This window comes from Schistocerca nitens, chromosome 5, assembly GCF_023898315.1.
Source record: "Schistocerca nitens isolate TAMUIC-IGC-003100 chromosome 5, iqSchNite1.1, whole genome shotgun sequence".
NCBI classification, from domain to species: domain Eukaryota; kingdom Metazoa; phylum Arthropoda; class Insecta; order Orthoptera; family Acrididae; genus Schistocerca; species Schistocerca nitens.
Window position 1 is genome coordinate 94,360,264 of NC_064618.1, and position 19,068 is coordinate 94,379,331.

General features: G+C 39.1%; 1 protein-coding gene across 1 annotated transcript in view; it reads left to right on the forward strand.

Moving 5' to 3' along the window:
* Positions 1 to 19,068, forward strand: part of LOC126260294 (SCY1-like protein 2) — a 963,146-nt gene that overhangs the window by 921,279 nt on the left and 22,799 nt on the right. The window contains exon 16 of the mRNA XM_049957618.1: positions 11,885 to 11,902. Coding sequence (XP_049813575.1) covers positions 11,885 to 11,902 — 18 coding nt within the window. The remainder of the gene's footprint in view (positions 1 to 11,884; positions 11,903 to 19,068) is intronic.

Sequence of the window (19,068 nt, forward strand, 5' to 3'; positions counted from 1 at the left end):
TTACGTCAGGCCTTCTTGATGACCATTTCAAGGGAGCTGGCACTGCTGATGAACCACAACTGTCCTTGAAACACACACACACTGCAAGAGTATAATGAAGAGGCACTCAATCTTGCTGCAACCATATTCACTCTGTGACGCCCCTTTCCTCAAGCTGAGGTGGTAGTGCTTTGGTCCACATGACAATATCTCTAGCATGTGAGCTGTGATAAATAGCACATCCATCTGAAAGTATAACCTTGTCACAGTTCACTACACCTGAAATTGAGTTAATAAAGCACAGCACACTAAAACATGCTCATTCCAGTCTGTAGCCAATAACTTGTTTATGCACATTGGTCAAAATGGTCTGAGCTTGAGGTCTATTTTCAAGTGATATTGCATATTGTTGTCCTCAGTGTATTGAATTCTGAAGCATCTTTACATGTTGACTTCAAATGAGATTGTGCAATTGAAGCAGAGATTGTGGCACATGTTTTTTCTTCCTTCCACTCCACGGCCTGTCTTTTTAACATTGCCAAAAGCAAAAGCACATCTTTCCCAATCCAAAAGTGTTGCCTTTCATGTCATTAAATCTTTCCTGGAATGCTCTCATAATTTGTCTCATTGTCTTCCCTGTGTGTTGTGATTTGTGCACTCACACAGTTGTCACTAAGTACTCCTCAACAGTGTAGCTGTAACCACTCACATCTGCCATAGCTACAAATTAAAACTTGACTGCAACTGCGAAAACATGCAAATATGAAGGTAAGAAGGGACATAGCTACGAACCTGCATAATAACATTTTATACTACATGGAATTACAGGGGTACTGGGACTTCTGACCTGCCCTGTACAGTGGAATGGTAGAGTTAATATGTGCATTTGGAGATAGTTAAACACCAATGTCTGATGAAGAATCTGTGTACATTTGATTTTGATGAAATCTTTTGAACTTACAGAGAATTTCATAATGAGTGAAAACAAAACATTTTTCTCAGTGATAGACCTGCGGGCACACTGGTAAATTCTGGTTTCTCCACAGACATTACTGTTAGTGACTAAAAAACAAAATAGTTTTTTAAAAGGTATCACACCGGATACATAACTGGCCTGAAGAAACTTAACTGAAAGAAGTCAACTTATGGATGTCATGAAAGAGCAAGCAATATCAAGCAACCCTCAAGAAAATGTAGCTGCAGCATCATTTTTCAAGATATCCAGGACATGCCATGGAGAGTGGACACTGTAAATATGTCATAAACCTGCAAAATATCAGAACAATGTTTTTGATAACTGTTAGTTACCAAACGGGCAATTTTTTCCAGAACACCCCCTTTAAGTGATTACACTAGGATTTTACTACGACCCCCTATGTATCGCTCACATAGAGATAGTGAGGATAATATTAGAATAATTGCTGCACACACAGAGGCATTCAAACAGTTATTCTTCCTGCACTCAATACGTGAATGGAACACAGCAAGAAGAGTTTAAAAGCTTTTGAAATACAACTAAAAGAAGGGATCAGTTGGAAGATCACATCCTGAGATATCCAGGAATAGTTAATATAGATGGAAGTGTGTGCAAGCAGGGAAGGGGTGACAGAAGTAGGATGTTTGTAGGCTGCAATAGATGTGCAGAGATGAAGAGGTTTCCACAGGACAGACTAATGCAGAGAGCGACATGAAACCAGTCTTCGGGCTGCTGGCCTTAACAACAAGGGTCACCTTTTACATTTTTACAAGTATCCATGCATGGCACTATTGTGATGTTACATTCATATAATTTTAAAAATTGTCATATTTATTGTTGAAACGAAGGATTATAAAGAATAGCCAAGCTGCTTTTTTACAGCGAGTGTTTAAAGCAACTACTTGTGAAAAAAAAAGTAAATTTCACATGAAGGCTTTTGTTGGGTGATTTATTGTGGCATCCCTGACTCTGTACAGCATTTGACAGAGTGGCACACCAACTCTTATTTTCAAAGGGTATCAAGTGAAATTTGTGACTGGATTGAGGACTTCTTAGTAAGGAAGATGCAGCATGTTATCTTGGATGAATAGTCATCAACAGATGTAAAAGTAACTTCCGGTATGCCCCTGGGCAGTGTCTTCAGACGTTCGCTGTTGTATATTAAAGGCATCGCAGACAATATTAATAGTAAGCTCAGACTTCTCATAGATGATGAGTTTATCTGTTATGAAGTAATCTCTGAAAAAAAGTTGCACAAATAATCAATTAAATTTTCAAAATGTTGTAAAGTTTGGCAAATTGCTTTAAATGTTCAGAAATGAGCCACAACTGGAATCAGTTGACTTATACAAATACCTGGGTGAAGCAATGTGTAGTGATATGAAATGGAATAATAACACAGGCACAGTCATTGGTGTAGCAGATGGCAGATACTGGCTCATTGGTAAGATACTAGGAAAATGTGATTAGTCTACAAAAGAGATTGCTTACAAAACTCTTAAGTAACCCACCATAGAATATCACTCAAGTGCGTGAGACCCACACCAAACAGGTCTAACATAGATATTGAACAGCATGAATAGTCACAGGTTTGTTTGACCCATGGGAGAGTGTCATGAAGATGCTGGAAAATGTAAAATGGCAGATGTGTGAAGACAGATGCAAACTATCCCATAAAAGGCTACTTACAAAGTTTCAGGAAGTAGCTTTAAGTGAGGCCTCTAGGAATATGCACGGAAGTGCCAAAGAAACTGGTACAGGCATGTGTTTTCAAATAAAGAGAGATTTAATCAGGCAGGATGTGGCATAGTGGTCAGCAGTGCCTATATAAGACAACATGTGTTAGATCAGTTACTGCTGCTACAATGGCAGGTTATCAAGATTTAAGTGAGTTTCAACATGGTGTTATAGTCGCAGCAGGAGCGAAGGGGCACAGCATTTCCAAGGTAGTGATGAAGTGGGGATTTTCCTGTATGACCAGTTCACGAGTGTACCGTGAATATCAGCAATCTGGAAAAACATCAAATCTCTGACATTGCTGCAGCTGGAAAAAGATCCTGCAAGAACAGGAGCAACAATGACTGAAGACAATCATTCAACATGACAGAAGTGCAATCCTTCCACAAATTGCTGCAGATTTCAGTGCTGTGCCCTCAACAAGTGTCAGTGCGCAAACCGTTCAACAAAACGTCATCAGTATGGTCTTTCAGAACCAAAGGCTCACTAGTGTAGCCTTGATGACTGCACAACACAAAGCTTTACAGCTCATCTGGGCCTGTCAACAATGACATTGGACTATTGACGACTGGAAACATGTTGCCTGGTCAGACAAGTCTCATTTCAAATTGTATCAAGCAGGTATGGAGACAACCTCATGACTCCATGTACCCTGCTCAAGCTGGTGGAGGTTCTATAATGGTGTGGGGCATGTGCATTTGGAGTGTTATGGGACCTCTGATATGTCTAGATACAACTCTAACAGGTGATGCATACATAAGCATCCTATCTGATTACCTGCATCCGTTCATGTCCATTGTGCATTCTGATGGCCTTGGGCAATTCCAGCAGGACAATTCAACACTCTATATGTCCAGAATTGCTACAGAATGGCTCCAGGAACACTCTTCTGAGTTTAAACAGTTCCACCCACTGCCAAACTCCTCAGACATGAACATTATTGAGCATGCCTTACAACGTCCTGTTCAGAAGAAATCTCCACCCTGTTGTACTCTTACAGATTTATGGACAGCCCTACAGGATTCATGGTGTCAATTCCATCCAGCACTACTTCAGACATTAGTAGAGTCCATGCTACATCATTTTGCGTCATTTCTGCATGCTCACAGGGGCCATACACAACATTAGGTAAGTGTACCAGGTTCTTTGGCTCTTCAGTGTACTATATCCCTCCACACATGACTCTCATAGGACTCTTGAATACAAGGTTAGACAAATGACAATGGGCACAGATGTGTTTAAGCGATCATTCTCCTCGTGCCTCATATGTGAAGGGAATGGGAATGGAAAGACATTCTGATAACTCATTATGATAACTTCTGAACCATTTGCAACAAGGTATCCAAATTTTAAACACTCCTAAAAGCCAGTGAAGCCCTCATAACATCAGGTACAGAAAGTTGGTTAAAACCTGAAGCTGAAAATCCCACTGGATTTTCGGGGAAAATTCAAGTGCATATTGAAACAATAGGCAAACGCAAAATGGAGGTGGTGTATTTGTTGCAGTAGACAAGAAACTTAACTCTACCAAGATAGAAACTAAAGCTGCACGCGAGATCATCTGGGCATGACTCAGTATTATGTATGAGCATAAAGTTATAATTGGATCTTTCTGTCAGCCAAAAGACTCACCTCCTGGTGTAAATGAAAACTTTAGAGATGATCTCAGTTCACTAGAAAGTAAGTTTCCCAATCATAATGTTATTACCAGAGGTGGGTTAAGCATCCAACATTTTTTAGTGGTCAGTACTGAATGCCTTCACTGAAAACTACCTAGAACACATGCTTTAGAATGTCCATGCCCATTGTCATTTGTCTAACCTTGTATGGAAATATACGATCTAATGGCAACAAATAGACCTCTGTACTAAAGATGGTGTCAGTGACAAAGAGGCAGTTATAGCAACAAAGATAACCAAAATACAAAGGGCAACTAAAACAAGTAGAAAGATTTACATGATCAAAAAGTTAAGCAAAGAAGCAGAAGTGTTGTATCTCAATGTAGAACTTGAAACTTTTAGATTGGGACAGGAGCATTCAGGGAAACTATGGCTCAAATTTACAAGAATAGTTGCCCATTCACTGGATAGATACATACCCTATAGAATACTTCATGACAGGAGGAACACTCCATGGTATGCAGTCACTGTAAATAAACTCCTGAAGGAACATAGACTGCTGCATAATAGATGTCAAACAAAGCAAAGATAGCTACAGGTAGAGAGATGTTAAATGAAATGTGTTTTGTTGTCAAGATAGCAATAGGTGAAGCTTTCAATGACTACTGTAGCACAATATTGTCAAAAGATTTTTTACAAAACCCAAAGTAATTCTGGCCACATAAGACAGCTGCTTGTGGCAATTAGAGACCAATCATTCATGGACAAGACAAGAAATTAAATTATAGTAACAAAGCAAAAGCAGAAATGCTTAATTCCATTTTCAAACATTCCTTTACAAAGGAAAACCCAAAAGTATTGCCCAAATTTAATCCTGATACCCGCCCCCCCCCCCCCCAAAAAAAAAAACTGAAATAAATATTAAAGTCAGTGGCATTGAGAAACAGCTGAAACTGTTACAAGTGAACAAAGCTCTTAGGTTAACTATAATCTGCCATAGATCTCTAAAACAAAAAATGGTGCCCAGTAGTCAGAAGACAGCACAGGTGACACCTGTGTCCCATATCCTTGACACCAATTTGTTGTATAATCTGACATATTCTGAGATCAAATGTTACGAGGTATCCTGAAAAGAATGACCTCCTCCATGCCAACCAGCATGGATTCCAAAAAACAAGGATCATGTGAAAATGAACTTGCACTTCTCTCATATGACATACTGAAAGCTTTATATCAAGGCAGCTAGACGGATGCAGTAGTCCACTATTTCCAAAAACTATTTGACTCTGTACCACAGTTATGTTTATTATCGAAATTACTATCATATGAGGTATCAAGTGACATTTATGACTGGATTGAAAACTTTTTTGTAGGTAACGCAGATAGCAACTGCAGTTCATAGGTAGAACACTAGGAAAATGCAATCAGTCTACAAAAGAGACTGCATACCAAATATTAATGCAGCTTGTCCACGAATATTGCCCAGTTGTGTAGGATCCATAACAAGTAGGACTAACAAAGGTTATTAAACAGAAACAAAGAAGGACAGCACAAATGGTCACAGGTTCATTCAATTAATGGAAGAGTGTCATGAAGATATTGAAAGAACTGAACTGGCAGATGCTTAGGAAAGACACTAACTGTCCCAAAAAACCTGCATAGAAAGTTTGTAGAACAAACTTTAAGGAATGAATCTAGCCATATAGTACAGCCCCCTATGTATTCTTACCACAGGGACTGTGAAGACAAGATTAATTACAAGACACACTGAGATGTTTAAGTAATCATTCTCCCCATGCTCCATAGGTGAATGGAGTAAGAAAAAACCCTAATAACTGATATAATGGGATTTACCCTCTGCCATTTAAGTGCCTCACGAAACTGTTGAATCTTGTGAAAATGCTTTCTTTTTTATTTTTTATCTATTTTTTCCCCTTAAGCACCAAAATCAGAATGGAAATCTTGTTTCCAGTTTCAGTATGTATCAAAACAGCTTTCTTTTATTGTTTCTCTGAGAACTTAAATTTTGGCTCTCTTATGTGCACACAGGAATCATGTTTTAATTTTATTGCTGTAGTATACACAGTCCAGTGACTAAATATCATTCATAAAAATCGTAATATGTGTCACTCCATGCTATATTGTGACAGTTATCAGTGATAGCTATGGTGACATATCACTGTGCTTCATTAGAATTTTTATACTGTTTTCCAGCATGTTGCTTTGCATTGACATGAAATTTCACCCATATTACACAAAGGATCAAATTATAAGACAAATTTTCATTGATAGCAGTACCTTGCAGCACATTACCACTGTATCATTTCAAGTTACATAATGATTACAGTACTTGTTTCTGGCATGTTCTAGAAAAACCTTCTATTCCTAAAACTTTAATTTTGTTGTCTTTTACTGGTACATCTTAAATAATGCTCATCTAAAATTCAGCTAGCTCGGGTCCTACAACAATAATTCTCTAATATGGCAATCTGTGCACAGATATGATTCAATCGTCTGGAAGTTATATTCCAACTTTCTGTGCATATGAAGGTCAAGTATCAGATATTCAAATATCTGATTGTCATTTTTCTCTTCCACTTTCTATTCTCATTGCTACAACCCTCCAGAAAACTCATTTGCAGGTCACACATTCTGCTTATTTATGCAGCATTTTTTACACATGTGAATTATGCTCATTTTCTTCAAAGAATTTCCAAGATTGGAACAAGGGTTCAGAAAAAATTGTATTAATTCTACTTTCTGTATTATCACCCCCTCTGTCAAAACACAGTTCTTATCATTTGAGAAAATTTTTAAATGCATTTTAGAGGTCTTTTTTTAGATTTCTTACAGATAATTGATCATTGCCTTTTAAAGTTGGAGATTAAACTTACAGGTAATTGATCATTGCCTTTTAAAGTTAGAGATTTACTCATATTTGGTTTCTTTCAGGGGACCCTTCAGTTTTGGGAAAAGAAAGTAGTCCGTAAGTGCCAAATTAAGTGACATAGAAACAGAGCAGTGCATCACTTGATTTTTGATTAGAGGCAGAGCCATGGTAGTTGAGGCATACACCAAAGCATTTTTGTGCTGTACTGAACATTCCATGCTTTTCTAAAATTTGAGCTCTACATACATCTTAATCTTTTGAAGAGATGATACTTGTCATTGGAGAATTCAACAGTAACAGTCTGTCAGTCTGTGTAAATGACACTGTGGAAGACAAAGACCGTTTGTCATTTCACATCTCTCATTTTTGTTGGGTTTCTGTTTTCCTCTTCTTATTTCACTGGTTAAGTGTAATGTGTATGGATCAGACTCAAAGAACCATGTTTTATTATGACTGATTAAGAACGTAATAAAACTGGAATTAGGCTCTGGCTATTTGATAGAATCACTTTTGTTTGTGTATAAGGAAATGTAGCATAAATTTTACCCATACTTTTTGCCTTACAGTGACATTATGGGTGCACACTTTTTGTTTCCTTGTACCACTCAGGAAAATTCAAATGCAACAAACAATTTAAATATGTTCAGTGCAGTTTTCACACATTCATATGAAAACATGATAGCTGCATGCTGGTCCATTTTCCAACAGTGGTGAACAGATATGCTGCAACAAAAGGAAAAAAGAAATTGTGCCTCACTCCTCACAACAGTCACCACCATGCCAATAGAAACAACTGCTCAACACGGTTTCAGGACACAGTATCTATGAGAAGTCAGAGTTAGTACTAGTGGCTACACACTGAAAATTTATTCTGGAAACCTTATGGATGACCTATGTACATTCTACAATCCAAATATGGTATGTTGTGTAGCCATTTACTCATCTCCAAATAATACAAAAACCTTCAGGTATCACTACAGTTACCACCACAGACATAATTAGTTACAAAACTGCCAAAATTAACTGACGGAGGACTTGCTAAAGAACAAATATCCAACAAAAAATGAAAATTAATTAATTAAATTTTGCCACAGTTATGTCACCTTCTCCTCCATCCTTTCAGATTCTTCAAGAAAACTTTAAAAAATCAAATGTAGCTACCTTTTTCCTTCTTCATTGTTCCTATGTTGTTGTTTCCTTATGTTATTGTTCTGGTTACAAGGTGGCTGTCTGAGAGATTTGGTCATAAGCCTTCTCCTGAAGAAAAAGATGTGGAAGCAATGAAGCATTTTTTAGACCAGAGATATTTTTTAGTCTTTTCTTTATTTATGCATTATTAGCCGTTTGCAGGTGAGATTTTACCACCAACCAAGTGTACCTACATTCTTTCTATAAAGTGGGGTGAATATACAATAGCACTTTTCATTTCTTTTCAATCAGTGCCTAGTATATGATCAATTTTCTCAATTTTATATACAATACAGATAATTTTCACTCATATTTATTACCATCTAATTTCAAAAATCTAAAAAATATTTGTCTGACTACATGTGCTAAGAGTTTAATCCTAAATGTGTTTTGAACAGATTAATTTAATACTATTAAGTGAATTATATTATCCTTAAGTTGTAACTTTAAGCACAGTTGATACTGGCAAGATTGTTGAACTTAAATATATAACTGTTATTTATAATATATCTAAAAACAAAGATGATGAGACTTACAAACAAAAGCGCTGGCAGGTCGATAGACATACAAACAAACAAACACAAACATACACACAAAATTCAAGCTTTCGCAACAAATGGTTGCTTCATCAGGAAAGAGGGAAGGAGAGGGAAAGACGAAAGGATGTGAGTTTTAAGGGAGAGGGTAAGGAGTCTTTCCAATCCCGGGAGCGGAAAGACTTACCTTAGGGGGAAAAAAGGACAGGTACACACTCGCACACACACGCATATCCATCCGCATATCGCTTGTTTGTTTGTATGTCTATCGACCTGCCAGCGCTTTTGTTTGGTAAGTCTCATCATCTTTGTTTTTAGATATATTTTTCCCGTGTGGAATGTTTCCCTCTATTATATTCTTGTTATTTATAATAATTTGATTTAGCTTGTTACAAAGGAAAAGAGTCTCTCCCTTACATATTACTCTACAATTATATCAAATAACATGTACATAAACAATTGTGGAAGTGTGCGTATGTTACTTTCAACAAAAACTGAAAAAGAACAAAGCTAAACCAAAAAAAGCTGTGAGGCATGAGAATATCCAGGTACTTTTCATTACCACTTTTGCTATTGACATAAAAATGAGAACTGTTTGGTATGCTATAAATTATTCCCAGAGGTAATGGATACTTACATAGAAGTTTATGGGTGTGAACCATGAAAAGGGAAAATATCTGATGAACAATAAAACTGAAACATTTACAAAGGAATAAGCAGTATTTGTATCTTGCAAAACACATATTAAATGTTTAGTGTCTCATTACAAAGAAAACATAATTTTTTTCATATGTTATTGCCACAATCTGTACACATAAAATGGAAATGTAAAGTGAAATTCTCATTGTTTCTAGTAGATGTAATGTAAAAATGTGTCTACATACCACATCATCCACTGTCATAACAGTTTTGATTTATTATCTGTGATCTTTGAGAATAACTATTCTTTCATTGATGCAGAAGCAGGCTAAGAATTGAAACAATTATAAGGAAAGAATGTGATCTGAAGGCTGTCTCTCATACTTGAGATTCAAGCAAATATTGTATGAATATAAAAAGTTAAATTCAGTCCCATAATAAAATGCATACCATTAAATTAGAATGTACAAGAAAACATAAGATAAAAAATGTAGAGAAGCAAAACACCACCTGTAAATGAAATTTGCTGCTCTTTTGTGTCAAATTACAGAGATAGTCCAGGTTGTTATCTCTTGTCTGTAACATTACAGACAATATTTGCTTGTAAGGGGTACAATACCATTCTCTACCATCACTGAAAATATATATAACATTCTGATGTGAGCATATATGATGTACATAAATTGTTCTCTCTCTGTGCCTCTCTCTCTCTCTCTCTCTCTCTCTCTCTCTCTATCTATCTATCTATCTATCTATCTATTTATCTGTAAATCTCTCATGCACAAAACACAAAAACATATATATGTATATATTTTCCCCCCCTTTATCTGATTACTGGCTCTGCGTGAATGAGGTTACATGCAGGTCTGAATTTGATGTTGTCCCCTACAGGGCCTCCACTACAGTTCAGTGTCCAGGGAAGGTTCCAGTCTGTCTGTGCCATCGACGTATGTAAGTCACAACGAACGCAATGTGTGTCCTGTGTTCCTGTGACGTCATTTATTTTCTTTCTCTTCCAGCTCACAGTTAGCACACAAAATACTTCCCTGTATGGCTTGAGTTGCAGGATGCTTGGATTACTTTTTCCACTTTTAATTTTCAAAACATAAAGATTTTCTTGAAGTAAGAGGCAGGTGTTTTTAAGACACTTTTCTATTCTTCACTGTAACAATAGATGTAATATTAGAATTTATTTAATTTCTTTATATTTCTGAAATGATACTACAAAGAGAAATGTTAACCATTTCCAACAAATAGGGAACAAAAGCAACAATTCATTATATTTAATTGGCTACACAGTTGAAAGTCACATTCCAGTAAATTTAGACAAAAGAAAGGTCTTGCAAATTGTTGGGGAAAAAGGAAAGATGTTACAAAAATCCATATGGTAAACAGCAAAATTTTTTGACAATTGAAGAATAGCACTATGAAAAAGAAAATATGATAGACCATTAAATTAAACTTAAAATATCACATGTGAGCAAATATATTGGAACATTACTGTCAAAGCAGAGCATTAAAAGTACATAGTGTTCAATGGAAAAACTTCCACAAAAGACATCAATGTCTTAATCCATTCAAAGACAATGAAATATAACAAGAAATGTGTACAACTGTGCTCAGTGATCATGCAATATATATTTTTATGAAATACATTTGTCTTTATAAATAAAATCTGCTTCAGACTTATCTAGCTACAAGTATTAGTGTAATACAAGCATGACAGAACCGATTTTTCACAATTTCATCTTTTAATGCAGCATCTGGAGCTGTAATATAAATGTTGGTGATAGTCACCATTACAACAGATGAGCACTTCCTGTAGTCAACTCAAGCCTTACAGGGCAGTCCTATGTGTTCTGCCATTGATGTTTTGTCTATGTGTGTATCTGTGTGTGTGAATGTGAAGATCTATTAGAAAACTTTTATGATCCAAGTTGGGTTCAAATGTGTATGTGTTTGTCCTTTGTCTTTGTCTTGAGTTGATGTTCCTTGGTGACTTTATTATTTGTTGTTTCAGTATGCACATATTAATTTTATTGATTTTGTATCAGTTCAAATGACAAACATTTTTCTTTATTGCTCAAGGACACAAAGAAAATATATTCAACAGTAATATCACACATTTTAAAGATGTTTATCACAATTTGTTTTTCCTTGTGTTATTTGACCTTGAAATATCCAGGGGGAAAAAAAGAGAAAAGGCTTATAAACTCCAGTGTCTCAAATATGAAATTAGAGTTTCACTGTATGAAAGACTGAGTGCTAGTTGTATGTTCTATGTTTTCTGATTGTTGCTTATCTGTTCTTTTCTATCCAGCTTGCACGGAGCATGATCGTGAGTACCATCTCTGTGCAAACAGCAATGCTGTATGTTTTGGTGTTGTCTGCTGATGTTTGCATTTCAGTCACAATTATTACCATTGCTGCCTCAAGTAATTTTGAAGTATATCATCTAATTAAGATGTTATGCCTTGTTTACAAAGGTGAGTGCAAATATGCTGCTTTTTAACACACACTGCACAGCTCATTCCCTCACGTTAACCATAAAGTCAAGCATTTTTCTTGTTTTAGTTTTCCTTCTCCAGAATTAGTGACGATTTTCACCAGAAAATGTCCAACACCCATTGACCACTGAAGTTAGTACACTTTATCTCGTATGATACTTATAAAGACCCTAAAGATGCCTACTAGACACACAGTACTTTTATGCTGTCAGTTTTTTCATCAATTATTGACAGCCCTTTTCCTTTTTACATACAGACCTTTTCATTTCATTACTAGCTGAAAAAGGGCACATTACTAAGTCATTTTTCCCATTTGTTTCCTGCACTGGAAAAATGTGCAATTGATCATCTCATTGGTATATGCTATAACTTATTCAAAGTACAGTCTTATAAACTACATTTGCTGTTAAGCTTTTGGGTGCAAAGACAAATAAGTTGTCCATGGCAGAAGAAACGAGTCTTCTAAATGCACTCCACAGCAGTGGAATATTTGCCCTTGTGCTTCATTGACATTATACTACACATTAATTTTACTGGGAATTTGAGACTTATATAGCTGAATGGTAAGTTATTTGAAATGAGTGGAATTCGTAAATGACATCCCTCTTTCTTTTTTGTTTAATATTTCTGCTTCTATGATGGTTTTTAGAAGCTTTTTTGTAAGACCATACTAGGGGCCTTGAACAGGTTTAGTAATTCTGTTGGGAAGTTGACACTTTTATCTTGGTACATCACTGTATCATTGGAGTTAAATAATTTTCATATTTTTTCTTTGTCAATTTTTTTTTATTGAAGGAGGGATTGAAGGACAGCATCAAATACAAAAACCAGTGTCTAATGGTGGGTAGTTTCAGAGGTATCACCAGATTTACCCACAAATACTTTTACACCCCCCCCCCCCCCCCACACACACACACATACTGTAATTCATAAGCCCCCCCTCATCATACACAGTGATTTAGCCTGTACAGTATCAAAAGTACCACAAATCTGTCTGAGATAAAGAAAAATAGTCTCTAAATATTAACTGTCTAATTACATGTTAGAGATTAAGCAATGAATGATACCAGTACTGGAAAGTGGTGGCTGAAATACAAAGAATGGAATGAGTAACAATAACCACTTACTTTACACTGCAGGCAATATGTGGTAGATAGACACATAAACAAGAGCTGGAATAATTATCTCAGCTCCAGAAATTGTGTTCTACAGCTAGAGCTAAATCTGTACTCTGCATACCACCGTGAAGTACATGGTATAGGGTATGTCCCTTTGTACCAGTTATTCAGGTTTCTTCCCATTCCATTCACATATGGAGTGTGGGAAGAACACCTCTGTGCATGCTGTAATTATTCTATTCTTATCCTCACGATGCCTATGTGAGCGATATATACTGTGTTGTAGTATATTCCCAGAGCCATCATTTAAAGCCAGTTCTTGAAATATTGTTAGTGCACTTCCTTGGGATAGTCTACATCTATCTTCAACAGTACGCTAGTTCAGTTTCCTCTGTACCTCTGTGACACTCTCCCATGGATCAAACAAACCTATGACCATTCATGCTGTCCTTCTCTGTATATGTTCAATACCCTTGTTAGGCCTGTTTGATACAGGCCCCATACTTTTGGATAATATTCTAGAACCAGTCACATGAGTCATTTGCAAGCAATTTCCTTTGTAGACTGCTTGCACTTTATCAGTATTCTACCACCTGCTTTACCCACAAATGAGCCAAAGTGATGATTCCATTTCATAACCCTATAATGTGTTACACTTACCTGTATGAGTTGGCCTATTCCAACAGTGACTCATATATTACAGTTTTTTTTAGAAGTGTACAATTTTACATTTTTGAACATTTAAAACAAGTTGCCAACCTTTGCACCACTTTGAACTCTTAAAAAAGATCTGACTGATTATTTATGCAGCTCCTATCAGACTGTATGTCGTTATAGATAACTCCATCATGTGCCAAAAGTCTGGTGTTACTCTTAATATTGTCTGCAAGGTCAATAATATACAATGTGAACAGCAAAGATCCCAACACACTTCCCTGGGGCACACCCGAAGCTACTTCTACATCTGATGATGACTCTGCATCCAAGATAAACACGTTGTGTCCTCCCTAACAAAAAGTCCTCAGTCCAGTCAATAAACATAGGTATGGTATTGAGTCAAATGCTCTCCAGGAGTCAAGAAATACTGCATCTGCCTGACTACCTTGACCCAAGACTTTCTGTATGAGAAAAGTGCAAGTTGGGTTTCATATAACCGATGTTTTTTGAATCCATGCTGGTTGGCATGGACGAGTTTATTCTGTTCAAGATACCTCATTATGTTTGAGCTCAGAATATGTTCTCAGAGTTTACAACAAACTGACATCAAGGATACTAGACGGTAGTTTTGTGGATCACTTCTACTACCCTTCTTGCAGATGGGTGTGAACTGCACTTTTTTCCAGTATGTGGTCACAGGTTTCTGTGTGAGGGATCTATGATAGATTACAGTTATAAGAGAGGCTAACTCAGCTGCAAATTCAATATAGAAACTGATAGGGATACTAGCAGGTCCTGGAGCTTTCTTCAGTTTTGATGATTTCAGCTGTTTCTCAATACCACTAACACAAATGCTTATTTCACTCATCTTTTCAGTGGTAGGAGGATTAAATTGAGGCAATTCTCTTGAGGTTTACTTTGTAAAGGAACATTTGAACACCAAGTTAAGTATTTCAGCCTTTCCTTTGCTAAGCTCTATTTCAATTCCTGTCCCTTCATTAGTGGCTGGACACTAACTTTGTTGTCACTAATAGCCTTTACACACAACAGGATTTCTTTGCATTTTGTGAAAAATGCTTTGACAGCATTATACTACAGTAATTACTGAAGGCTTCATGCGTTGCTCTCTTGACAGCCAAATGTATCTCATTCAGCATATCTCTATCTGTAGTCCTCTGCTTTGTATTACATCTATTATGTTTCTTTAGAAGTTTTTTTATAGTGACTGTCTACCATAGGGGTCCCTCCTATTATGAACTGTTCTACTATCTACATATCTGTCCAGTGCATTTCAACTGAACTTCAGCCATAGTACCTCTACATGCTCCTACCCTGTGCTGGAAGTTTCAAGTTCCTCATTGAGATATGACACAGCTGACTATTTATCTAGTTTACTGACCAAGAGTGTCTTTCCGCCGCCCACCTAACCTTCGTAATCTCTTGGTTCATCCCTATGAAATCCCCAAACCACCTTCCCTACCCTCTGGCTCCTACCCTTGTAACCGCCCCCGGTGTAAAACCTGTCCCATGCACCCTCCCACCACCACCTACTCCAGTCCTGTAACCCGGAAGTTGTACACGATCAAAGGCAGAGCCACATGTGAAAGCACCCACGTGATTTACCAACTGACCTGCCTACACTGTGACGCTTTCTATGTCGAAATGACCAGCAACAAACTGTCCATTCGCATGAATGGACACAGTCAGACAGTGTTTGTTGGTAATAAGGATCACCCTGTGGCTAAACATGCCTTGGTGCACGGCCAGGACATCTTGGCACAGTGTTACACTGTCCGGGTTATCTGGATACTTCCCACTAACACCAACCTATCCGAACTCCGGAGATGGGAACTTGCCCTTCAATATATCCTCTCTTTCCGTTATCCACCAGGCCTCAATCTCCGCTAATTTCAAGTTGCCGCCACTCATACCTCACCTGCCATTCAATAACATCTTTGCCTCTGCACTTCCACCTCGACTGACATCTCTGCCCAAACTCTTTGTCTTTAAATATGTCTGCTTGTGTCTGTATATGTGTGGATGGATAGGTGTGTGTGTGCGAGTGTATACCTGTCCTTTTTTCCCCCTAAGGTAAGTCTTTCCACTCCCGGGATTGGAATGACTCCTTACCCTCTCCCTTAAAACCCACATCCTTTCATCTTCCCCTCTCCTTCCCTCTTTCCTGACGAAGCAACCGGGGGTTGCGAAAGCTCGACAGACACACAAACAAATACAAACATACACACAAAATTCTAGCTTTCGCAACCAATGGTTGCTTCGTCAGGAAAGAGGGAAGGAGAGGGAAAGATGAAAGGATGTGGGTTTTAAGGGAGAGGGTAAGGAGTCATTCCAATCCCGGGAGCGGAAAGACTTACCTTGGGGGAAAAAAGGACAGGTATACACTCGCACACACACACATATCCATCCGCACATACAAAGACACGAGCAGACAAATGTCTGATACCAGTTTCAGTGTAGACATCCTCAAAGAAGTCGAATCTGTTTGTTGCCATTAGATTCAATATATTTCCATCATGAGAGGGATTCTGAACTGTCTGTTCCAGATCATTTTCTGAGAAATCATTTAGTAATGTTTCACAGGATGGCTAATCACATTCACCACTAACTAAACTGTGATTTTTCCAGTTGAGTGTTGGGTGGTTAAAGTGTCCATCTATGCTTATGTATGATTGGTCAACTTATGAATTTTTTGGTTACATTAGAATATGAGACTTGTGGGCAATAGAAGGATCCAATTATCATTTTATGCCCAAACATAATAGTGAGTCTTGCCCAAATAATCTCACACACAATTTCAATTTCTATCTTGGTGGATTTGTATTCCTTGCCTACAGTGTCAAATACACCACTTCCATTTCCAATAAGCCTATCCTTTCAATATACACTTAAATTTTCCCCAAAGATCTCACTGCTAGCAATTTCAAATTTTAACCAGCTTTCTGTACCTAGTATTGTGTAAGATTCACTGCTTTTCAGGAGCACTTCAAACTCTGGTGCTTTGTTGTGAATGCTTTAGCTGTTAATCACTAGGATTTTAAAACTCTCACCTATGGGAGGCATTTCTTTCAATCTTACATTGATTCTTCTGGGTTTACTACAGCTATTGTTACTTGGATTGAATGAAGTTTCATCTAATCTAAAAGGCCGTCGCGTGTACCACATATACAGTCAGCTACCTGAGTAGCAGATTCTGATGTGTACTGAACCCATGACCCATTTAGGGGGATCCTATAGTTCTCAACAAGTTCGGAACTTGCAGCCTAGCTCATCACAGAACCTTCAAAGTCTTCAAGTCAGTCCTGTGATTTGACTAAAAACCAAAATGCACATGGCTGGTCTTGTCAACCTTCTCTGCCAGCTGCTGGAATGACTCAAGTATGACCTTGGAGCCCAGACAACAGGTATCAATGTGAACCACAATCTGCAGCTCATTGCACCCTGTTCCCCCACAGAATAGCCTCTTCAACATATTGAATGAGACCCCCTGGCATACACACTGAGTGTAGTCGCTGTCACTTCCTTAAGGGGTACTATCATCTGCTATACGTTTGAACTGCTGGCAATTAACAGACCCTTACTGTTATAACCCTTAAGCATAATAATTTGCGTGGATATGCAAAAGTAGAAACACTAGCGGGTTACATACTACTGACTCCGCATCTGTCATTCGACTGCCATGCCGTGACATGCGGCCGGCGCCGTTCATAGCCAGGTGGCGTTCCCGCGCTCGGCCGAGCTGCGGAGCGCCTCTATCGCCGTGTTCGCGTACTAACGTAGCAGCACTTTTGAATGTCGTGGCACTGTCACAACACTTTTCCCCCCTTGAAAAAAGAACACTCACTTCCCTGGAGACACAGACAGTGCGGAGACATCCATGGCCTCTTGGGAGGCCCCGAGAAGATCCCGCGGAGAAACACGAGAGTATGGTCGAAAATGTCCAGGACGGAAGCTTGCGTGTGGAACGTGCCTCCTGGACGAGATGATGGGTGAAAACTCCGGAGCAGCATCCATAGGTGTCGTGGACCTGGGGGTGTGCTCCAGCGAGATGGGTCCCGGAGAAGGCGGCGTCGCGACTGGGGCCGGTTCCGGCATACTCGGAAGCGGTAGTGACGTCGGCTGCAGCAACACGCCCGGAAGATCGGCAGCAGTGACAGGACTGGCTTCTCGGGCTGGTGGAGACGAAAGAAGGGGCGGTGGCACCGACGTGGCCACCACTCGTGGGCGCATCTGTTCGTAATGGCGAACAACCATGCCGTCGTCTGTACGTATTTCACAAAGCCGGCGTCCGCGAAGAGCCTGGACCACCCCTGGAATCCATTTAGGGAGAGATCCATACCCCCGTGCCCACACGTCGGCACCCACCGGGTATTTTCCCGCACTAGGGGACACAGTACAAGGCCTGACAGGGTGAAGCAGGTGCAGTAGAGTGCGCAGTTGGCGACCATACAAGAGTTCAGCAGGGCTGCGATCACCCAGAGGCGTGAAGCGATAAGAACTCAGAAATTGCAACAGAGCGTCATCTGTGGAAAAATCACTAAGGAATTTTTTCATTTGGCTTTTGAAAGTGCGGACAAGGCGCTCAACCTCCCCATTCGATTGCAGATGGAAGGGCGGTGCTGTAACATGATGAATCCCTTGTCCAGTACAAAAATCACGAAGGCCTGCGAAGAGAACTGAGGGCCATTGTCCGTGACAATCGTGGATGGAAGGCCTTCTAGCGCAAAGATTTTGGACAAAGCCAGCGTCGTCGCCGCAGTGGTGGGCGACGGACATCGAACAACAAACGGAAACTTCGAGAAGGCGTCAATCAACACTAGCCAATAAGTGCCGAGGAAGGGGCAGGCAAAGTCAGCGTACACCCGTTCCCACGGCTGCGCCAGATCAGGCCACGGAGAGGGCATTGTATGAGGTGCAGCCAGTTGTTGAACACACTGATCACACGCAGCAACCATGTGGGCGATGTCTGAATCAATACCGGGCCAATAAACGTGCCTGCGGGCCAGGGACTTAGTCCGAGAAATCCCCCAATGGCCTTCATGCAACAGTTTGAGAACATCTTTGCAAAGAGAGGCTGGCACCACGACCCGTGGAGATGCGCCATCCGTGGCCAGAAGAACAACACCCTCACGAACAGACAGACGAAGGCGCAAGGCATGGTAGTTGCGAAGGGGATCCGATGCCCGGCCCTTGGTCCTGTCCGG